This window comes from Halichoerus grypus, chromosome 12, assembly GCF_964656455.1.
Source record: "Halichoerus grypus chromosome 12, mHalGry1.hap1.1, whole genome shotgun sequence".
In the NCBI taxonomy this organism is placed as follows: domain Eukaryota; kingdom Metazoa; phylum Chordata; class Mammalia; order Carnivora; family Phocidae; genus Halichoerus; species Halichoerus grypus.
The window spans coordinates 65801553-65825490 of NC_135723.1; the positions used below are offsets into that span (position 1 = coordinate 65801553).

The 23938-nt window shown below is 44.5% G+C and overlaps 2 protein-coding genes and 1 long non-coding RNA gene across 4 annotated transcripts in view; 2 read left to right on the forward strand and 1 right to left on the reverse strand.

The window, feature by feature from the left end:
• SEPTIN7 (septin 7) overlaps positions 1-2236 on the forward strand; it is a 122056-nt gene extending 119820 nt beyond the window's left edge. For both annotated transcript variants that reach the window (XM_036101068.2, XM_036101069.2), the window contains exon 12: positions 1181-2236. In XM_036101068.2, coding sequence (XP_035956961.1) covers positions 1181-1220 — 40 coding nt within the window. In that variant the 3' untranslated portion in view covers positions 1221-2236. The remainder of the gene's footprint in view (positions 1-1180) is intronic.
• Positions 1-11897, reverse strand: part of LOC144379586 (uncharacterized) — a 50650-nt gene extending 38753 nt beyond the window's left edge. Inside the window, exon 1 of the long non-coding RNA XR_013442821.1 lies at positions 11251-11897. This is a non-coding gene — a long non-coding RNA (uncharacterized LOC144379586). The remainder of the gene's footprint in view (positions 1-11250) is intronic.
• EEPD1 (endonuclease/exonuclease/phosphatase family domain containing 1) overlaps positions 9434-23938 on the forward strand; it is a 287236-nt gene continuing 272731 nt past the window's right edge. Inside the window, exons 1-3 of the mRNA XM_078059456.1 lie at positions 9434-10541; positions 12262-13045; positions 14488-15720. The gene's annotated coding sequence lies outside the window, so the exon portion shown is untranslated. The remainder of the gene's footprint in view (positions 10542-12261; positions 13046-14487; positions 15721-23938) is intronic.

The window sequence follows — 23938 nt, forward strand, 5'->3', positions numbered from 1 at the left end:
TTACCATAATCAATCTCTTATCTCCTCCCTTCAATTGTTGGACAGAATAGTTGTGTTCAATCATTGGCAAACTTAGAAAACACTGCTACAAAGATCTTTTATACATTTAGGGGTATGTTTTAGTTGTGTTGAATTATTTCTTTAGAATAAAAATTATTTCTTGGGGTGCCTGGGTGGCTCAGTCATTAAGCATCTGCCTTCGGCTCGGGTCATGGTCCCAGGGTCCTGGGATCGAGCCCCACATCAGGCTCTCTGCTCGGCGGGAAGCCTGCTTCTCCCTCTCCCACTTCCCCTGCTTGTGTTCCCTCTCTCGCTATGTCTCTCTCTGTCAAATAAATAAAATCTTAAAAAAAAAAAATTATTTCTTAAGATAAAATTTTGGATATCTGATTCCAAATACAACTGATCAGTTACTTGTTCTTAGTTTACACAAAACTCAGTAATATTTGTACCTTGACTTTGTTCTTTTTCTTTTTAGTCCCATTAAAAACTGAAAAGTTATATCCCTGTAAAAATTCTACAGTCTACCCTCACTGCTAAATATTTTCAAGGTTAGATGTTTGTTCTATAACACTGTCCTTCTATTAACTTTTCCTTAGCAAAGAGGAAAATCTATTGGTAAAAGCAAATGTAATTCAGAATTCAAATGACCGTAAAAGGATACTGTATTTATGTCAGTTGATATTTTTCAGTTTGCACTATTTCATTTGGAAAGAATTGTTCTCATACATTAAAAATGGGTTTTTATTCTATTTTTATTATTTATCCTGAAATTTGGTCAAATATTCAGTTGTCTATTACAGATTTGCATTGTCCTCATTATCCACTTCTAAACCTTATTTTTTTAAATTTATTTATTTACTTTTGAGAAAGCAGGGGTGAGGGGGTGGACAGAGGGAGAGGGAGAGAGGGAATCCTAAGCAGGCTCCACAGCCAGCACAGAGCCCGACACGGGGCTCGATCTCACAACCCTGAGATCATGACCTGCGCCGAAATCAAGAGTCCGATGACGCTTAACTGACTGAGCCACCCAGGCACCCCTTTTATTTTTTTAAATAAAAAAGTAGTGTTGGAAAATCTAACACAGTTGTAGCTGGATTAGCCAGTACTACTATCATGTATTGGCTGTAATGTTTATAACATGGCTACTCATTTTGACTATTTTCCTTTAACCATTTAGAACCTTGGAAAAGAACAAGAAGAAAGGGAAGATCTTTTAAACCCTCTATTGACCACCAGTTACATATTAGTTGCCAATATGCCAGCTTGGACATCAGTGTTTGTTGGATCCGTTTGACCAATTTGCACCAGTTTTATCCTTAATGATGGATTTAACAGCATGACAAAAATTATTATTATTTTTTTGTTCTTGATGGAGATTAAGATGCCTTGAATTGTCTAGGGTGTGTGTACTTAGAAACTAACAGCTCTAAGTACCTTTCCTACTTTTTTTTTATTAAACAGATGTCTTCAATTTAATGCAAGAAAACATTTTACTGTTGTACAATCATGTTCTGGTGGTTTGATTGTTTACAGGATATTCCAAAATAAAAGGACTCTGGAAGGTTTTCATTGAGGATAAATTGCCATAATATGATGCAAACTATGCTTCTCTATGATAATTATAATACAAAGGTTCCATTCAGTGCAGCGTATACAATAATGTAATTTAGTCTAACACAGTTGACCCTATTTTTTGACACTTCCATTGTTTAAAAATACACATGGAAAAAAAATCCTATATGCTTACAATGCACCTAGAGCTTTTTTATAACAACCTTCTTTTGTTTATTTGTTTGTTTTGGATTCTTTAAATATATGTTATTCTCATTTAGTGCCCTCTTTAGCCGGAATCTCATTACTGCTTCATTTTTGTAATAACATTTTATTTAGGTATTTTCCATATATTGGTCCTGCTAAAATAGAATATAGCATCTTTCATATGGTAGGAACCAACAAGGAAACTTTCCTTTAATTCCCTTTTTACACTTTATGGTAAGTAGCAGGGGGAAAAATGCATTTATAGATCATTTCTAGGCAAAATTGTGAAGCTAACGACCAACCTATTTCTACCTATGTGCCGTCTCTTTATTTTATTAGAAATGGGAATCATGGCCTCTTGAAAAGAAAAAAAGTCACCGTTCTGCATTTAGCTGTATTCATATATTGCATTTCTGTATTTTTTTTTTGTTTGTATTGTAAAAAAATTCACATAATAAACAATGTTGTGATGTAATAGAGTGTGGGCTCTTAAATACTCTACAGCTGATAGACAAGACTAGAATATGTTTGGGAAGAAACTTTTCAACTTGAATTTGCTCCCTCCACAATTGTATCTCATCTTTTGCATGTTTATTTCATTTGGAATGGTTATGTATTGGTTTTCTAATTTATGAGATATACAGTATCTCTACTCATTACTATCTCATTAATATGTTATTCTTCTCAGAAAAATCCCAACTCATTCACGTTAGGTAAACTCTCATGTCCCTGGAAACAAACTTTTTAACTGGAAAGAAAGTGGTATAATTTCACTAGGTCAAATGATATAGATTTTAACATAATGCTTTATGGCATTTTAAGTATAATTAATGCAACCCAGTTCATTACCTTAAAAAGTTTCACCATGTTTGTTACTTTTTAAAATTGATGATCCAAGCAGAAGGAAGTAACTGCTAATACTTATTTTTGTTGGCTTCACAGGCTGAAGGATTTAAATAAGTCAGTATGCTTGAAAGATTCTTACTGCTTTTCAAAGATACATAAATCCAAAATGTAAAACATAGATTATTCATGTTACAGTATCTTGACTTTACATGTAAGTTCACCCCAGAGTTGCTATATTTAAAGTAGATCTCATGAGGCATTAAAAACATGATTTAGGAATACCATAGTAAATATTTATTTTTATTTGATGGCTATCACTAGTTAAAAATTGTCTTGGAAAAGTTTTGTTAATCCTAAAATGCCTTCTGCTGTTGGGAGAACATAACATGGTATGAGTGGCTTTTTAAAAATAAATTGCCTGTTAGTCCAAGACTAGAATCAGGTGTTCCAGAATAATAGGAGTTTTTTATTTGTTTTGGTTCCTGTGTTAAGAGAGATTGGGTTAACACCTGTAACCAGAAAGTTTTGGTTTTAGGGAGTTAACAAACTATTGAATTTGGAGACTGCAAAATGGAAAACTTTGTATAGACCACCTGCCTAACTAGTGAAGTATTACTCCTAGAAACAGGTCCTCATAGTTACCATTTAAAAATTCTGTATATTGTGTTAAATTTGTAAGTTACCTTTATTCTACTACCCTAGTAAAAATTTGCACAAATCCTTATCCTTGTCATACCTAAAGTTTTACCTGAGTCTGATATGGGACCTGTACAACCTTACTGGGTCTTTTGATTGTTGACTCCAGGCTTTTCAAGCATATTGGGGGCTATTTTTGCTATATGGCCTCTGGATTTCTGAGAACTGCTATATGATCACTCATAATACGTGTAACATTGAGGAAGGCATAAGGAAAGGCCAGCTTGTAAACAACAAAACAATAATGCCTACTCTCCATTGTCTAGAGACATATGATTGAACTAACTTGGTAACCACAATCTTTCTAAATATGCAGGATTAGTCAATCCTAGTCCCAGTGGCTTGATTTGGGCACCGCAATGATAGGGTTTTACTGCCACCTAGTGGGATGAATTCTACTTGTCTCGTTATCACGTTCACAAGTAACCAGGGAAGTTGATAAATGAATTGATTGGACATATGGCTTATTTCTGTGTAGCTTAGGTCATACTCTTGAAAGCTGAAGAGATACATACAGGCTCCTGCCTCTCAGACTCATCAGTTTGGTCTCGCTCTACCACCTGCACATTCTGAGGACCCTCCCTTCCCCGCCACCACCTTTCGTGCCTTTTACCCTCTTGGAGAAACTGACCTAGTGATGTGGAGGTAGGTGTATAGTAGGTGAGGAAAAAGCAAGAAGAAAGCATATAAGATGGCCTGATAATGCAGCAAGAGGAGAATGTTGACTTAGCAAATCATCTAGATCACTATCTCCAAACATTATCCTGTTTCCTTATTAAATATTTTTCAGCATGTATCCATAATTACAATTGTATAATAAATTGTATGCATGTACTACTATGTTACTGTGAACATTATGAAACAGAATTTTAAAGTGGGGGAAAAAAGTTTAGTACTCAAGCCCCAGTGAATCATCTAGCTCATTCCACTTTGGAAGCCATTGATCTAGGTAGTATGTAGATCATTAATAATTTTGTTGACTCCCCAAGGATGTCCTAGTGAAGACTGCTGTGGTATCCTATTTGATGTGAAAGGAAAAATTACTGTCTCCCACTCCAGCAAATTGAAGTCTTTTCTAATAAAAAACTCGCGAATATAAACAAAAGTCCCTGTGTTTCATTCAGGATATTTTCCCTATCCCTGTGTAATAATGACAATTATCCATGTATTGAACACTTACTATGTTCCAGATGGTAAGTTAACTAGTTTTTGTGCATTTTCTTCATTTAAACCTTAATAGATACCAGTATCATCCTTTCACAGACTGGAATCAGGCTTGGAGATGTTCAGTGACTTACCTAGGAGACAAGTGGTGACTGGCAGAGCTGGAGTTTGAGCCAGTCTTGGTGATGACATCAGGGCCTATGTGCTTCAGTCTTAGGCCATGCGACCACCTGGTGTGTGCTAGACACTAATCATCTATGTTCAAATCCCATCTCTGTGTGAACTGGGCATGTTACTTTCTGAACATTTGTTTCTCCAGCTATAAAGTAGGGCCCATATTTCCCTTGCTGGTTCAGAGTAAAGATTACATTCTGACTGCTCATGTGAGGGTATCTGGACCCTGAGAGATTATCCTTGGATGTTGATGGAAGCAGTGATGCTGGGCCCATGACAAAGAGTATTGTTTTTCCCCAACTTTAAGTGATGGTGCATTTTTAGTAAGTTTGCATGGTGCTTTGATAAGTCTCTAGACCTGCTTCTTTGTAGACAAAGCCTTTTGGAGTTACTAAGTGAAGTATGTTTTGACAGTAGGGCACACCATGGAAATAAGGTTATTTTGGTGAAAAGTGGGTTTTTTACAGTGCCAATAATGGGGGTTATAAAATACATCATTCTTTGCAAGTAATGCTGAGATTGTTTATCGGAGTATCTAATCTCTGACATGGTTAAAAAAAAATTGCTTCTTTTCAAGCAAATTGGTCTCCATGATTTCGGATTAATCCATAGAATATTCAAAGTTTAGTGTCAGCCGTTTTCAACAGAAAATAAGGGTTGACAATTTCCTGTGTTCTTTAGAAGCCTTTCAAAGCTTCACAGGAAGAATGAAGACTATTCTTGGCCTGAACATTTGCCCCATGGAGTGCTGGGCCCGGCCAAACAGCTTTGTGTTAGCAAAAGAGGGTCAAGTGAAAGGGGACCTTGTTCTGTGCCAGGCTCTCAAAGGATAGGCTGAAACACCCTTGGCCACACAGAGCCACTGTTCAAGGTGCAGTATTTGGACCTGCCGAAATCTAAAGCCATTTAGGCTTTCTGAAATCCTTTGGGATGGAGAAAGGCAGTAGTGGACACTTGAGAATAGGTCTGTGAAGACGTGGCATAAGATGGGGAGTTAATGTGGGGATAGTAAGACACTGCCAAGAAATGTCTATTTGTTCTCACTCTCTTCAAAGTAGTCCTGCTTAGCTTCCTAGCTTTTAGGTGTGTTGCAAGGCACAACAGTTCACCCTGGATATTAACAAGGAAACGGACCCCAGAATCCCCCCGGGGTGGGGGGTGGGACGAGGGGCTGGTACTCACCAAAGTGTGGAGTACTGAACTGACTTGGTCTAGCAAGGGTTTACAACTTTTCTTTTCCTCATTTAATTCCAGTGTCTTTGAATTTCGCTGGTCTCTTTCATATTTAAATATACGCTCCACTAGATTTGCAGGCACAGAAAAGTTCCCTGTATTTTGGATAAACCAGTAATTTAAGCAACTTGGCAAGTGGTGGGTGAAGTGATGGGTGCCCTGGCAGTCCTTGGTGTTAATGTGAACTTTCCCCCCTGCTTTTCAGAAGTCAAGGAATCTATATTTTGTCCAGTAGTAGTGGAGGGAGCTGTCCATTTTATTTCTAGGGATAAATCTCATGTGATTAAATAAATCTATGGCTTAGCATGGTTACTTAAAAAAAAAGTTCTTTCACCCAGACACCAAAATAAAATCTTCCTGAGACCTTAGGGTTGCTGGGTAGAAGTGCCAGGAACTCAGGTTGGCATTTCCTTTCCCTAAGTTCCACTTCATTAGTGCCTAGTTAGACCCCACCCTTCAGAGTGAGGTGCTTGGAAGATGGGGTAGAAGTCACCGAGGCAAGCTTACCTTCTGTGATCTCTGCATTCAGATGGGGTTGGCCCAATTATATATATATACCTCATGTCCTGAAGAGGAGATGGGCTTTTTCTCCAGCTTGTACTGTGAGAACAGATGGACTCATCCTACCAAATAATGAGAATATTGTGACAATATTCAAACTAGGAAGAATACCTGTTTATCAAATGAGGGGAAATTCAGCTGGGAATCCGAGGGAAGGAAACAAAACCAGAGGAGAGTGCAGCAACAGCACACTGAGTGCCTACTATGTGCCAAACACATCAAGTTCACACAGAGTCTCAGTTAAAGCTCAGAATTCTATGATGTGCCTATTGAACCCCTTTTTTAAAAACAAGCAGACTAGGGGTGCCTGGCTGGATCAGTCAGTAGAGCATGCAACTCTGGATCTCAGTGTTGTGAGTTGGAGCTCCATGTTGCGTGTAGAGATTACTTATAAAAAAATAAAATGTTTAAAAAATATGGGGCGCCTGAGTGGTGCAGTTGGTTGAGTGACTCTGTGTTTTGGCTCAGGTCATGATCTCTGGGTAGTGGGATCAAGCTTCGCGCTCAGCGGGGAGTCGGCTTGAGGTTCTCGCCCTCCCCCGCCCTTTGCCCCCCCCCCCCGCTCGCTGTCTCTCAAATATTTAATAATAAAATAAAAAATAAAAAGCAGATTAGAATTTCAATGTATGATTATATAACATGTGTATTAGCTATTGCTACATGTGAAGCAACAAATGCCCCCTAATAAATGCCTTAGTAACAACTATATTTAAATTGTAATAACATTTATTATCTTAGTTTTTGTAGGCCAGAAATTAGCAGGGTGGTTCTGGCTGGAGAGTAGCATTAAAGATGTTGACTTTGGGCTATAGTCATCTGAGGGCTTGCCTGGGGCTGGAGGGCCTACTTCCAAGATGGCTCACTCAGATCATTGGCAAGCTGATGTCAGGAGGCCTCAGTCCCTTGCTCCATGGACGTCTCCAGGGGGCTGCCTGAGTGTCCTTGTGACATGGTGGCTGGCTTTCTCCCAGAACAAGTGATCCAAGAGAGAGCAAGGTACAGGCCCCCAATGTCTTTTATCACCTGGCCTTGGAAGTCACATAATGTCATTTCCACAATATATTTTTGCAGCTCAGCCCTGTTCAATGTGGGAGGCAGCTGTACAAGAGCTAGATTATGAGGAGGCTGCTACCACATTTTATCCATTTTCTGGTTAACAGATGATTTTTACAAATAATGCTGCAGTGAACATTTTGTATACATCTTCTTGCCTAAATATGCAAGAGTTTCTACAGGCTTGTGTATCAATATGAATAAAGCCAGCAAATCTGTGGCTTTGAGCTTCCTAAGCCTCTGTCAAGGTTTCTGGAAGGCATCATGTAGAATGGTTTATCCCCTGCCCCCTTCTCACTCAGACCAGATGTCCCCGCGGGCCCAACCCATAGCCTTCGGTAAGTCCAGGCTTAACTCTTTACAGTCTCTTCTTGACCAGAGAAGAGAGGAGAATCTCTCCCCCTGCCTTAGAGTTTTCAAACCTCAGAGAACTGCAACAGGCCCAATATGGTGACTGGTACAGATGTGGTCCCTGAGAGGACCACTGTGAGCCAGAGAGCACCTCTGCTCCCTCCACACCTTGTCTCCCCCTAGGGATTATGGGTAAATGAGGTGCCAAGTCTGCAGCCAGCCTGGGCCTTTGAACCAGTTCAATTCACCCCCACCCCACACTCCAGCTCTGGGCCCATCTGGGGCTTTGCCTACCCTACAACCTTCTTTCCCACACCCGGGCAGCCTCTAAACCTGGCCCTCATGAGACTGCACCTCTCTCCCTTCCCCCTGGCAGCCTGTCCTGGATGTAGGTTTCCACTAGCCTCTACTCCATGGGTCATGGATGCACCCAAACCCCATCTCACAGCAACCCCATCCCCCTCATGCTCCCCCAGTCCCCCAACCAGGGCTGGATTCCTACTGGTACCCCCAACTGACTGTCAAATAGCCCCTCCCTATTGATTTATTTTTTTTCATGAACTTTTTTCTTCTAATTTATAATTTTTGCAAAAGTACTTTTTTCTGAACTATTTCTGAGTCATTTGTAGCTCCATGCCCCTTATATTAAATACTTAGGTGTGTATTTTTAGAAACAAGGAAATTCCCTTATAGTAACAGTACAATAATAAAAATTTGGTGAAATTTAATGAGCTTTTAATAAGATGAAAAACATTTAAATATCCTTTTTGCTACCTCATCTTCCAATATATATTTATGTATTCATATTTACACACACTGCATTTTGCATTATGGCCCAACGCCCCCAATTCTGGCTATTGTGCTTGCATTTTCCTTAAAATAAATTTAAAGGGGATCACTTCAGCATCCATGGGACTGGACCCCTTGGGCACCAGTAAACCCCGTGGGTTGATCTCATGAAATCAGTGGCAGTGTTGACATCAGAGTCCAGGGGCCAGGCTCCCAGTTCATTTCTCTCTACACCATGTGGGGACAGAGTCATTCTTTCCCATTCATTCATTCCATCATTCATTCCATCCAACCTTCTCTGAGCGCCAAGTCCTATGCGTGGGACAGCTGGGGGACACGGGGTGCATGTGCTGGCTCTGCGCGGGACTGAGGCGCCTGATGCTCCTGCCCTCTAGGAACACGTGGCCTCTGATAGAAACAGGTACGAAGCACGATGGGGGGACGTTCTTAGCGTAGGGCCACAGGGACAGCTGGGTGTGGTCAACATTTGTTCCTGTCTGAGGGTCCGCTAATGGCCGAGACCCTCCGGCTCCCTTCCCCAGGCCTCAGGCGGCGCTGGGCCCGGCCTTGGCCGCAGGTGTCCCCAGACCCGCGCTGAGACCTCTGCTTGCGGCTGGGGGACCCGGAATCCCGCCGCCACCTCCGGCGGGGCAGGGTGGGGGTGGTGGGAGGTCCATCGGAGGATTAGAGGAGCGGCTGCGCGCTTGCCGAAGGCGGCCCCCTGCGCCCCCTGGCGGTCGTGGACGCCTGCGCAGGGCCGGGCTTCCCACCGCGCGTGCCCCGGAGCCTCCACCCTCCGCGCGCGTCCAGTCCCGGTCCCTCCCGGCCTCTGTCTCTTGGGGTGAAGTGGGGCTGGGGTCTGTGCGGACAGCCCCTGCTTTGCTCCCACGGGCCGCCATTCCAGCGTCAGCGGCAGGTGGGGGCCGCTGGGACAGAAGGAGTTAGCATCGCCACGCAGGCTGGCACCGGCGCCGGAAGGAGACTTTCCCAGGGGCCTGCCTGAGTGAGGGCCGCCCCTAGACGCCGCACCGCTCCACAGTCGGATTTTGTTTTGCTTCAGAAATACTTCAGGACCTTCTGTTACTTTTATGTATTTGGGGAAGGGTTTTAAGAACGTCGCCAAAGTAACTAACTCTTGAAACAGAACATGACAACCAAACGAAAACGTTAATGGCGTAGCCATTCTTCAAAAAGTTAAGCATAAAATTACTATGCGACCCAGCCTCTGGGTCATATACCTAAAAGACTTCCACTTCTGGGCATATACTCAAAAGAAGTGAAAGCAAGTCTCAAGCAGATACTCGCACACCCATGTTCACAGCAGAGTTATTCACAACCACCCAAAGTGGAAGCTTCCCAAGCAGTCATGGACACCCGCGTGGATAAACAAAATGTGGCAATATTGCCCAGCCTTAAAGAGAGAGGAAATTCTGACACATGCTACAACACGAGTGAATTAACACTGAGGGACATTATGCCAAGTGAAAAAAGCCAGACAGCAGACACCAAAGGACAAATGTTGTATGATTACACTTTGACGAACCATCTAGCATAGGCAAATGCAGAGGGACAGAAAGTAGACGAGAGGCCACTAGGTTCTGCATGGGGGCACTGGGGAGTTATTGCTTAACGGGTACAGAGTTTCTGTTTGGGGTGTTGAAATTTTTTGAAAATAGCGGTGATGGCTGCACAACATGGGGGGTGTCGTTAATGTCACCGACTAGTACAACTTTGGGTTTGCCTCCCCTCCTCCCCGCGGCCAGGGCCAGTGACTGAGCCAGAGCCTGGAGTCATGTAAGTGGAAGGGGCGGGCTGCCAAGCACGCAAGGTCAGTGTGGGCAGCCCCCGTGCAAGCGGCCCGCAGCGGTGGAGAAGCTCTCTCCTAGCCTCACATCTCCCGGGAGTGCCACTAGGTGAGTCCGCATTGTTTGCTTTCCTGTGGGGAGCTGGCCTTGGCCCGGGCCTGCTCCGGGCTTTAGTACGCTGGCCCCAAGCTTTCCCAGGACAGAGAGTGACAGCGACTGGTGTTGAACCCAGCGTGGCCGGCCCACAGCCCAGGTTAGCACAATGGGGAGGAGGCTCTGGTGGCTTTGCAGGGGCCCCTCTCTCCTACTGAGGTATGGCCAGGGCCGCGGTGGCCACCTCATCTCCATGGACCTTCACCCCTGCGGCAGCCCCTCCCTTGCCCTGCCCCTCTGCGAGCTCAATCTCCCTCTCCCCCTCCCGTGTCTGTCTCCACCCAGGCCCGTTCTTTCCTCAGAGGCTCCGGGACCCCTGGGCCCCAGTGCTCTGCCTCACCTCCCTGCCTCCCCAGTCCGGTGTACATTGCCCAACAGGCACATCAAACTTCTGCTTATTTCTCCAAAAACTGGGGAGGGAAGAGTTTGAAATTTGAAATTTTAAAAAAGGGCATCAAATTACTTATTATGGGAAACCAGGATTTGTTGGAACCCTGGATTTTGTTGTACCTGTTTGCGGTTTTAAGTTGCTTTTATTTTGAGCTGCATGGGTGGGTGGTAGGAGGCGCTAGTCTTTGAGGGTTTATATCCTGTCGGGCATCTTGAGCTGGCCCTGCCCAGCCTGCCCCGGAGGTGGGTCTTCTCCCTCCGGCTTCTCGCTTACCCTCATGGAGGCCTGCCATCACATCGCAGGGGAGGCCAGGCCAAGGAAGAGCGGGGAGAACAGGAGGTGGAAGGAGCCTTCAGCCTGCCCCAGGGGAGTTTGCTGTCCGTGCAGTGTGGTGTGGGGTGGTCCAGCTGCCCGGTGGAAATGCTTAGGAGAGATGAGACTGAAGGAGGGAGTGAGGGAGGAGCTGGGGTTGAGGCCAGCATACAGAGGAGGACAAGCACCCTCGTGGTGCCCATTTGGGGCTCTGACCAAGGACAAGAGGGCATCTGCTTCCGGATGGCTGGGGAGGGGCAGACACCACCCGGGGTCTCCTGGGAGTATCAGCTTGGCCAGGAGGAAGCAGGGCACTGGGATTAGGAATCCCCAGTGACCTCACCATGTCCTCAGTGGATGAGGGGACCTCTCTGGAAAAAGCGTTTGATGGACACTCACGTGCTCCTTCTGGAGTTGTGACAGCACACAGTGGGCCTGTTACAGGGTTACTTTGTGTTGGACACTTGAGAAGCCTGTTGGCATTGCCTGGCAGGTGGCCCGGTTATGGGAACAGGTACGTCGGTGGAGGCCCCTACCTGTGCCCTGCCCGCTTCTCTGAAGAAGGTAGAAGGAGAGGGGGCAAGTCTATGCCCCCCCACCTTGGGAGAATTGGGAACACCACTCCCAGAGGGCACGGGGGAGGCGCTGGCCCAGCAGCAGGCCCCCCCTGCAGACTAACCTCTGGCTTCAGCAGCTGCAGCCGCACCAAATTCCTGGGACTATATTGACACTTTTGGATTTTAAGAAGTAAAAGGGCCTTAGTTTCTTCCTGTGTCAGACCACAGCCGTTGCTTTCTGACCTGCGGCTTAAGGAACTCTCGTGCCGAAAGGGGCAGTGGATGCGAAACGCTTTCCCTGGGTCCGAGGCTGCTGGCCCACAGTCATGGGCATTCCCACGGTGAGGAAACATGCCCACGTTGCCTCTTGACAAGTGGATTCATAAGTCTGTCCTTTGGAATTAATCTCCCGTAGATGGAAACGTGCAGCAGATGAGCGATGCTTCCTGCTTTTGCAAGTCAACACAGCCAAGGGGCCCCGGACGGCAGAGCAACCAACTAGTATGGCCTCAAAAGAAGTGAGAACCCGGAGCCAGTCAAACCTGGCCAGTGGACGACCTCAGGGCATCTGGGAGTCTCTCTGGGTGTGTGTGTGTGTGCACGCACATGTGTGTAAGGGGGCAGTTTGTGATACACTTCGCTTCACTACTGGTTCTATCACTAAAGAGAAAGGACCCCCTGAAAGGAAAGGAAGAAGAAGTAGGAGACGGGTTTTCTTGTGGCTGAACTTTCGTCAGCCTTTTGTGAAAGAGCACAGCCCTGTTCATCCCCAGGAAAGCAGTGAGGCCAGCACCGCACAAGACACGACAGGATGAATTTCTGGAGTTTTGGCAGAGCCAGGTTTGGAACGCATCCCTTAGGAGGGGCAGGCAGAAGGTGCTAGAAGAATCCAGCAAGGCCTAGCTTGCATACAGAGTCGTCCTTAGCTTTAACGAGAGGAAGGCTTTGCAGATGGGATGCAGTTTTCCAAAAGGCATCAGGTTATAAAAGTCCATTCAGCCCAGAGTATTTACACCGATGTCAACCCCGTGCATCAGGCGGGGGGGCCGGTTCTGGCTCCGCAGCTCGGCCCTGAGCAAGTTCCCTTCTGCAGTCCTGCATACCTTCTGTGGAGAATGGAGACTCCTGGCCGTCCCTTGCAGCATCCTTGTGAAGATCAAATGCTCCTATCAAGTGCCTGGCAAAGCATCTAGGACGCCGTAAGTGCTCAATAGATATCAGTGTGGCGGGCTGCTAGCTGAAAGATTGAGAAATTTGGGTTGTTTAGTTTTGTGGGTGTTCTATTTAAGTAATTCTGTTCGTCCTTGAGCGGTGGGGGCAGAGTGGGCCCATGGCTGGTGAGGAGACAATGAAAGGTATTTTTCTCCTTCCAGGAAGAGAACCAACTTTACTATTCTTAGGATCTTGACCTCCTTTACATCTGGAAAAACTTTGTAGTTTTAAGGCTGATGCCCTGTCATGGCACAAAGAAGCAGAATGAACGTGTTGCGTTTTGGAGGCTTGGAAAGGGTACAGTAGGCTGAGGCTGCCATTTAGCCCCCGGGGACTGGGAAGAACAATCTATGAGCTCACCTGTGGGAGGGGAGAGGGCTGCAGGGATCCTGCGTGGAGAGCCCTGGGCAGGCCCAGTGGGGAGGGTGACGGCATCCTCCTCGGCAGGGCCCTGCCAGACAGAGGGAGGAGGCCAGTGAATGTGTGCTGTGGGGTGAGACCACAGCATTGTCCAGGTGGGGGGAGCCACTGTGACCTGCACACCTGGAGGACCTTTGCAGGGCGATGGGACCCCCACCCCCAGATGTTGTGGGATCCAAAGGAGGAGTCCTAAAAGGACGGGAGTCAGATGTTAAACACCTCCCGGTCTTAGTGGGTGGTTCCTAATAAATCAGAGGGGAAACATCTAACATTATTTGCATCTTGAGGTGAATAATTCCTTGTGAATGAGACACAAAGATAACGTGGGTAACATGTGCTTGGAATCTCAGCAAACCAGTGCCAGACAAAACTGCCCAGGTGTCTTTTTCACCTGGTGGTTTGGGTTCTCTTGACATAAACTGATAGAGGCCTGAGGATCAACAAACCATACCCACCCAGCAACAACACAGGACTGAGGGGTAGCAAGGAAGAAGAAGAACCCAATACCATTCATATTAATGAAAATACATGTGAACCCACGATACATATTTATAAGGACACTCACCCATTCAAGGATGTGGTCTCACACTGGTGAAGGAGATGGGTGTGGGGACAGAGAGAGTCCATGGGTAAAGAGAGTGTCAGGAGAGGGCCGCCTGGCCTGGCAGGGATGCCTGGGTCCTGAGGCCGGAAGGATGACCAGAGCAGCTCTCTGCAGAGGCTGCTCAAAGAGGTGAGAGGCAGGAAAAATGCTGGGCATTAACCATGAAGGCTCTGTCACAGATGCCATCAAATCTTCAGGCCATGCATGAGGCTCCAAGGAATTGGCTGGATGCATAGAGAGCTTTCCAGGCTGTCTGCCCTTCTGTTCATTTTGAGTGTCCAGTGTTGACTCGTTCGGATCCTGGCACTTGGGAGGATTCATATGTGCTCCCCTGGCAATTTCTCAGGTTCTGATAAGCACAAATGGCTTGTGTCTGATGGGGATTTCTTCTTTGATTTCTTTCAGGAATGACATTGAAAGTAAATTGTTCTACTTAAAGTGTTGGATCCTAATACATCCCACTGGAGAAACTCTCTTTCTCTGTGCTGCCAGAATTCTCCTTCACCATCAGGCTTTGTGGATTTTCCAGAAGAACCAGAACTGAGGGCCAGGCTGCCCCCTGGGGCCATGTCCCGGCTGCTGACCCTTCAGTGACGGGATTTCTGTGGATTGTCCTTCTTGGGAAGATGGGGGGTGACTGTCGTCCTGGTCACTGATGCTGGTGACACATATCTGTATCCAAAGAGATACATTAGAAACTTAGTGCTCTGTCCTCCAAAGAGATCCCAATCTTTTTGGAAGAAATGACTAAGTCAATTATGATATAGGCAGATAATTTAATATTTTGCACCCATGAAAAATCCTACTTTTGAAGCATCATTATGGACTTGGGGAAAGGTTCATATTACATCCATTCTGCTAACCCTTACCAGTGCCTCTTCCCCACAACACCAGCTGATGAGAGAAGAGCAGAAGCACAAACAGGCCACACCCGAATCTACTGGAAATTACTCTTTGGCTGGTTTCCATCCTATAGCTAATTGGTCTGCTTTTCAGACCTTGTGAGCCAGAAGAAATGGCCCCAGGATCACAGACTTTGCAATTCCCGGAGCTCAGCAGATCCCGGGACAGCAGGAAAGGCTTGGCTCCACAAGCCTTGGCTCATTCCTACTGGGGGTGGGGGGGCAAGGTCGCAGTCAGGGCTCAGGGTCGGGGTTCAGGGGCTGGGGGCCCGGCGGTTCCAGGCCAAGCTGCACATGAGGGCCGTGCCTTCCCCCTTCTCACAGCAGGTCCTACAGTCATGCCCCAAGCACAGTCTCTGGACCCTGGCCTACAGGTTAAAGAGTTCCGGGAAAACTAGACATTTAGGGATATTTGGAATCTGAAAAAGCCCAAGAAAACGAGGCGGCCCCTGCGACCCCCATTTCTACCCTGGGGAGAAGGGCATCGGGAAGGTTGGGCCCCAGGACCCTGCAGGCTTCCTTAGGTGGAGGGCTCCTCTGTTCTTGTCCCCTCTGAAGGTCTCCCCTGTCGATCTCAGCAACTCGAACTCCAAGTGGGAGGCATCGCCGCATAGAACCTGAAAGAGGTGTTACTGGTGACGTTACTGAGCAAGCGCAAGAAAGAAGCTTTCTAAACTCCTTGAGATTCAGCCAGGAGGATCCTCCCGCAGCAAGTGTCCCGCAGAAATAAAGGAAGGTGGTAACAAAAAAGGAGAGAGAGAGAGAAGCGGTGGTGTGTGGGGCAGGGGCGGGGGGGCAGAGTGGTACGGGCATGAGGATGGCCTGATAGATCACTGAGGTAGAACTGAGAATCCAGAAATAAACCCTCACATTTACAGTCAATTGAATTTCAAGAGTGATAAAGCAATTCACAGGGGAAGGGATAGTCTTCTCAAACAATGGTGCTGCAGCAAGGATATCCACACACAAAAGGAAGAGCTTGAACCTCTAACCCAAAATGGATTAAGCACCTAAATTTGAGAGCTAGAACTAGAAAACCCTTAGAAGAAAACATAGGGATAAATCTCCATGACCTTTTATTTGGCAGTGATTTCTTAGATATGATGCCAAAGCATGAGCAACAATAACAAAAAATAAATAAATTAGACTGTCAAAATTTAAAACTTTTCTGCCTCAAAGGACACTATCCAGAGAGAAAAAAGACAACCCATAGAATGGGAGGAAATATTGGCAAATCATGTATCTGGTGAGGGACCTGTACCTAGAATATATAAAGAACTCTTACAACTTAATAATAAAAATACAACGCAATTTAAAAAACAGGCCAAGTATCTTAATAGACCCTTGTCCAAAGAAGATATACGAAGTCACAGGAAAAGATGTTCAACATCACAAGCCATCAGGGGAATGCAAATCAAAACCACAACCAGATACCAATTCACACCCAGTAGGATGGCTATTATTAAAAATCAGATAATAACAAGTGTTGGTGAGGAGATGGAAAAGGTAAAAGCCTCACACACTGCCATGGGAATGGAAAATGGTGCATTCACTTGGAAAACAGTCTGGCGGTCCCTCCAAAAGTTCAACATAGAATTACCATTTGAGCCAGTGAACCCACTCCCAGGTATATCCCTGAAAGAACTGAAAACATATGTGACACAAAAACCTGACCATGAATGTTCATAGCAGCATTATTCATAATAGCCAAATGTCCACCAACTGGCAGATAACAAATTGTGCTATATCCATACAATGAAATATCACTTGACATAAAAAAGGAATGGAGTACTGATAAGGTGCTATCTCAGGGATGAACCTTGAAAACATTATGCTAAATGAAGCCAGTCACAAGAGACCACATATTGTATGATTCTATTCACATGAAGTGCCCAGGAGAGGCGAATCTATAGAGACAGAAAGTAGATAGGTGGGGGGTTGGGGTTGCCCAGGACTGGGAGGTGAATGGGGAATGGGGTGACGGATGGGGGTGGGGATGATAACTAAAGTGTACAGGTTTCTTTTTTTTTTTTTTAAGATTTTATTTATTTATTTGACAGAGAGAGACACAGTGAGAGAGGGAACACGCAGGGGGAATGGGAGAGGGAGAAGCAGGCTTCCCCCCGATGGGGGGCTTGATCCCAGGACCCTGGGATCATGACCTGAGCCGAAGGCAGATGCTTGACTGAGCCACCCAGGGGCCCCTATTAGGAAGTTTCTTTTTTTTTTTTTTTAAGATTTTATTTATTTATTTGACAGAGAGAGACAGCGAGAGAGGGAACACAAGCAGGGGGAGTGTGAGAGGGAGAAGCAGGCTTCCCGCTGAGCAGGGAGCCCGATGCGGGGCTCGATCCCAGGACCCCGGGATCATGACCTGAGCTGAAGGCAGACGCTTAACGACTGAGCCACCCAGGCACCCCAAAGTGTACAGGTTTCTTTTTGAAGTGATGAAAATGTTCTAAAATGAATTGTAGTGATGGTAGCCCAACTCTGAAGATAATACGAACCACTGTATTATACATTTTAAATGGGTGAGTGGCAAGGTGTGTGAATTATATCTCATTAAAGTTGTTACCAAAAAAATCTTAGGGACTGATTAAAGAGTCTTTACTTAAAAGAATAGTTCACCTGGGCGCCTGGGTGGCTCAGCTGGTTAAGCGACTGCCTTCAGCTCAGGTCATGATCCCAGAGTCCCGGGATCGAGTCCCACATCGGGCTCCCTGCTCGGCGGGGAGTCTGCTTCTCCCTCTAACCCTACCCCCTCTTGCGCTCTCTCTCTCACTCTCTCTCTCTCTCAAATAAATAAATAAAATCTTTAAAAAAAAAAAAAATAGTTCACCACAGAATTTCTAATAGGTGCATTTAAAAATATGGTTCAATTCCCGCATATGTAAGGCATGAATTGCTCTAAGAAGCAAGAGATGCACGTGTAGATTAAAGTCACTTGTCTGTATTCATAGCACGCGTGAAAAGGGGTTGATTCTTGAATTTAGTCAACTCCCATGTATGAAAACAAAGCAAAAAAGGTGTAGTCATATATTCTGTCATAAATGTCATCTCCAAGAAGAATGCCACGTCCTCTAGGAAGAGGCTTGCAGGGGTCAGTACGTATGTAAAGAAACCTATTTCTAGTGACTTCTTCAGTGTGGCTCCTCCAGGGGGAGCCATAGCTTGGGGCACACTTCCACTCTGCCAACCCTGAGCGGCCACAGGGCAGGGAGAGTGGACTGGGAACCCAGGCCTGGGGACAGGTGACATTAGACAAAGGACCTGGCCTGAGGGTTCCCCGAACATTCGTTCCCCTCCCAGGCCACCTGATGTCTCCCCTAGAGGTTGACTGGCAGTTGCTAGGTCTAAGTAAACAATGAACCAAATCTATTTGTACAGAAATGTAGGGAAGAGGTGAAGCATGGGGCTGGGCCTGCCTGCGCGTCCAACACAACAAATTCATGGCCTGAGAGTGTTTTGTAAGGAAGAAGTAGATCAGATATTGTGTTTGATGGTCCCGAGTGGCAGGGCAGGGCGAGGGGGGGACAGATAAGCCATTCAAACCTGTAAGTAATCACTGTTCCCCAGCTTATCAGCATATCCGCTCTGGAACACAGGGTTCCTCCAGGACATAGTTTTAGTTCCAAATAACAGGGGTCAAAGGGCATACCTTTACTATGGGGAGACTTGCTGGGACCCCCCATAGGACCTGAGTGGGTTTTGTGTATTTGTTTGTATTTTAGGAAAAGGAACATAATTGCTCATATCTCCTTAAATTTAACTTTATTTTTTTTTTAAAAAGATTTTATTTATTTATTTGACAGAGACACAGCAAGAGAGGGAACACAAGCAGGGGGAGTGGGAGAGGGAGAAGCAGGCTTCCCGCCGAGCAGGGAGCCGGATGTGGGGACTCGATCCCAGGATCCTGGGATCATGACCTGAGCCGAAGGCAGACGCCTAACGACTGAGCCACCCAGGCGCCCTTAAATTTAACTTTAAATCTCTTCTTTAATCCTGGCTCATTGGCCGATGCTTTTTCACCAGACTGTTTTATATATTCACACGTAGCACACATAACTGCTATTCCATCCACAGGGTGACTTTTCCATCAGGGCCTCTGCTGGGTACCGATGAATTCAGAAGTGTACTCTAGAGAACAAATGAACTTCTGAATTCCAGATGGATCTGAATTCAGATTAAGGTTCCTGTGGTCAGCCCCAGGGGTCATTGACTTCCTGTCTGTGGTGCCATCTGGGCTCCCTCTCCCATTAGTTAGTCAGTGACCCCGCCTCTTGTGGAGGGCTGCTCTGGGCATCAGGCCCTCACACGTGGTCTAACGCCTTGACTATGCATGCATTTGTTTATTTTATTTATTTATTTTTTAAGTAACTTCAGCCTCCCCTTCTTTTTAATTTTTAAAAAATTTATTTTAGAAAGAGAGAGAGGCATAAGCAGGGGGAGAGGCAGAGGGAGGAGAAGCAGGCTCCCCGCTGAGCAAGGAGCCCAATACGGGGCTCGATCCCAGGACCCTGGGATCATGACCTGAGCCGAAGGCAGACACTTAACTGACTGAGCCCCCCAGGCACCCCTATGTATTTGTTTTTAAAACAGGTATTTTTTTTTAAAGATTATATTTATTTACTTGAGAGAGAGAGAGAGAGAACACAAGTGGGCGGAGGGGCAGAGGGAGAGGGAGAAGCAGACTTCCCGCTGAGCAAGGAGGCCAATGAGGGGCTCTATCCCAGGACCCTGGGGTCATGACCTGAACTGAAAGCAGACACTTAACCGACTGAGCCACACAGGCACCTCTAAAACCATTTTATAAATCAATGATTATTATTGTGGAATAGTCCTCAAATTACAAAGAAGAAAATAAAAACAGTAATTCCATTTTTTAGAACTAATTACGGTCTTTTTACATCTGTATAGGTTTTTTCTATTATTATTAAGACCATATTTTTTGAGTAGTTTGAGGTTCACAGCAAAATTGAGGGGAAGGTCCAGATTTCCCCTATACCCCCTACCCCCGTCCCCACACATGCACAGCCTCCTGAGAGGGGGACATTTGTTACAACTGACACATCATTATCACCCAAAGTCCATAGCTCACATTACAGTTCCCTGTTGGTGTTATTCCTTCTGTGAGTTTGGACAAATGTAGAGTAACATGTAGCCATCATTATGAGACCATTTAGAGTATTTTCACTGCCCTAAAAATCCTCTGGGCTCTGCCTATTTCTTCCTTCCCCAACCCCCCAAATCCTGGCAATCACTGCTTTTTTTTACTGTTTTCATAGTTTTGCCTTTCCCAGAAGGTCATAGAGTTGGAATCACACAGTATGCAGTCTTTTCAGATTGGCTTCTTTCACTTAGTAACATGCATTTAAATTCTTCCATGTCTTTTCATGACTTGATAGCTCATGACTTGTTGGCACTGAATATAGTCCATTATCTTGATGTTTTAGTTTATTTATCTATTTATCCTCCTGAATCTTGGTTGCTTCCAAGTTTGAGCAACTACGAATAAAGATGCAATAAACATATAGTTTTTTTTATTTTAAAGATTTTTATTTATTTATTTGTCAGAGAGAGAGAGAGCACGCACAAGCAGGGGGAGTGGGAGAGGGAGAAGCAGGCTTCCCGCTGAGCAGGGAGCCAGATGTGGGGTTCAATCCCAGGACCCTGGGATCATGACCTGAGCCAAAGGCAGACACTTAACAGACTGAGCCACCCAGGCGTCCCAAACATACAGTTTTTAAACAGAATTTTATAATATGCTTTCTTTATTCAACAATAGATCATGAACATTTTCTCAAGTCATAAATATTCCTATGCAATTTTATTTTAAGGGTCACACTGTAATCCATCACATGGATTAAACGAGTTAATACAAGTAAAGCCCTTAAAATGAAGAGTGACACATGGTAAGAACTCAATATACCTTAGCAATTATTACAGTATGATTGTGTATATAAACTATATGTATAATTTAATCAGCCCTTTATAAGAGGATATGAGGGTGGTCTTCACTTTTTCACTAATATAAATAATTACTCAGTGAGCATCCTTGTGGACAAATAACCAACATTTACAATAGTTTCATTCATTTTTTTTCTCTTTAAGCTTCCTACATGTGTCTTTAGGGTCTCACTTTCTAACGCCAAACAGAGACAGCTTTTCTGTGGGGAAGCACAGCACTGAAGGGAGCTGAATTGTTTGGGTTCCAATCCTTCTACCACTTTGCCCTACGTGTATGACTCTGGATAAGTCACTTCAGCTCTCTGTGCCTCAATTTCCTGTTCTGTAAAAAACAAAAAAGTCCTTATAGAGCATAAAGCATAGACTTAGTGAATCACTAGTTGTATACCTGAAATTAATGTAACATTGTGTCAACCATACTTCAATTAAAAAACAACAGGAAAAAAGTCCTCATAGGATTGTAAAGAAGATTAAATGACTTATAATATATGGGCCATCAGTGGATGAATGGATAAGCAAATAGGGTACATCCATACACTGGAATATTATTCAGCCATAAAAAAGGAATGTAGGCATGGTAAGCATAGTTAATAATACCTGATACATACATATATATATTGTATGTTTGGAATTGCTAAGAAAGTAGATCTTAAAAGCTCTAATCACAAGAAAAAGACTTGGTAACTATGTGTGATAATGGATGTTACCCAGAAATCATAGGGATCATTTTGCAAAATACACATATATTGAATGAGTATATCCTACATCTGAAACTATTATAATGTTATGTATCAATTATATCTCAAAAAAAAAAAAAAAAAGGACGCAGCCTGATACCTGCTACAATTTGGATAACCTCAAAAACATTACACTAAGTGAAAGAAGCCAGACCCAAAAGGCCACATATTGTGTGATACTTTTGTTAAGATATATCCAGAATAGACAAACCCATAGAGACAAGAAAGATTAATGGTTACCAGGGCATAGAGAGAGGGGCAGTGGGCAGTAACGACTTAATGGTCTGGGGTGTTCTTCTGGGGTGATGAAAAAGTTTTGAAACTAGAGAAAGGTGGTGGTCGCACACCATTGTGAATGCACTAAATGCCACTGAACTGTACATTTTTAAATGGTTAATTGTCTGCTATGTGAATTTCACCTTTAAAAAGAGTAAGCATTTTATAGTTCCTGGCATATAGTAAACAACTAAAATATTATTAGTACTTGTCACCCCCTCCAGCCAGCAGAGACTGTTAATCTCAACTGTTTTCAAAACAAGGAGAGAAGGCATTAAATAGGCAGTATGAGGGGTCCCAGGCCCCATGGAAAGGATTTTCCTGAGGCCTGCCCATTATACAACTGCTAAGATAATAACATTTTCCTCTTGCTGCAAGGACAACAAATGGGAAACTGGGTCATAGCTCTTAGAGAGTTTCTAGTTTCATTAATGTGGCTCTGGGAGTTGAAATTTGGAAAACTATTCCACTGTTTAAATATCTCTGGCAGCTACACCCTTCTTTCCATCCTCATCATCACTCTCTGTGTGTAGGCTCTCTCACTGTCTTTTTTTTCCTAAGATATAATTCACATGCCCTAGACTGACCCCTTTAAAGTGTCCAATTCAGGTGTTTCATATATTCACAAAGTCGTTGTCTTTTGCTTGGATGGTAGCAAGTAGTCTCATAGAGAACCTTTCTGGTGCTCTGTGTACTTCCTGGTGTACTCTTCTGGGTTGTGCTTCCAACTTCAGCCGGTCTGATCTTTCTAAAACTCAAATCTGATCGTGCTCCTTTTCTCCTTTACCTACCTCATTTAAAATACCTCACAAGCATCCCACCCCACAGTATAATGTCTGAATTCCCAGCATGCTCAGTATCTGCCTACTTTCCAACATATCCTCTCCCACTGCCCCGCTTTCACTATTATAAATCACTTCAATAAAAAAATCCTTGCACACACATCTCAGTGAACTCGTCTGCAAACTTTTGTAGTATATATTCCTAGAAGCAAGGCTTCTAGATCCAAGAATGGGCACATTTTAGGATATTGCCAAATTACCCATCAGTGGTACATGAGTGGACAGGCTTGCCCACACCCTCAACAACATCAGGTATTAATCATTCTAAAAATCTTTACAATTCTTATAGATTAAAATAATGTCATTGTTTTAATTGGAACTTCTTAACGAAGTTGTACATATTTTCATAATGTAGACTATATTTCCTATTCCATGAAATGCTTGTTTATGTCCTTATCACTCTTAGGTTGTTCATTTTCTTTCTCATTGATTTGCAAGAACTTCTTATTTATTTAGGATATTAGGACTTGTAACATATGATGCAAGTTTTCTCGGTTGTGGTTAGTTCTTTGCCTTTGTTTTTGGTGTTCTACTGTTGACAGAGAATTTCAAACTTTTGTGTAGCCAAATTTATCAGTCTTTTCCTTTGGATTTTTAGCTTTCACATCATACTTGCAAGGTCTTTCCCACTCAAAGGTTAAAAAAATATTCACCTATGTTTTCCTCTGAAATGTAAATGGGTTAACTTTCTTCATTAAAACCTTCTCTCCTTGGGGGTGTTTATGCCGTTGTGAGGAGGGAGGTAAGATTCCAGCCATATTCTGTAACATGGCCAAGAGCCTTGCTTTGAGAACCTAAGGACAACGGATTGTGGATCCAAACCGATGACTTCGGCAAGTCACACTCTCGGTGTCCCTGTTCCCTCTTCTGTGAAATGGGAAAAACCACAGAATGTGTTTGTAAGTGTGTGGTGAGAAGTCAGCAAGACGATGTGATGATGTGCGTAGAGCAAAGAACACGGTGGCGGGGGTAACCCCTCAGTCTGGGTTAGCTATTTTTCTTTCTTCAGAGCCAGTCTTCATTCTAGCATCACTGCTGGTGGAAGCCACCTTCTTCCCACAGCTGTGAAATGCCACCTGTTAAAGGCAGCCGTACCCTAGCTTCCCGGGTGCGCTGTGTTCGCTTCTGGACT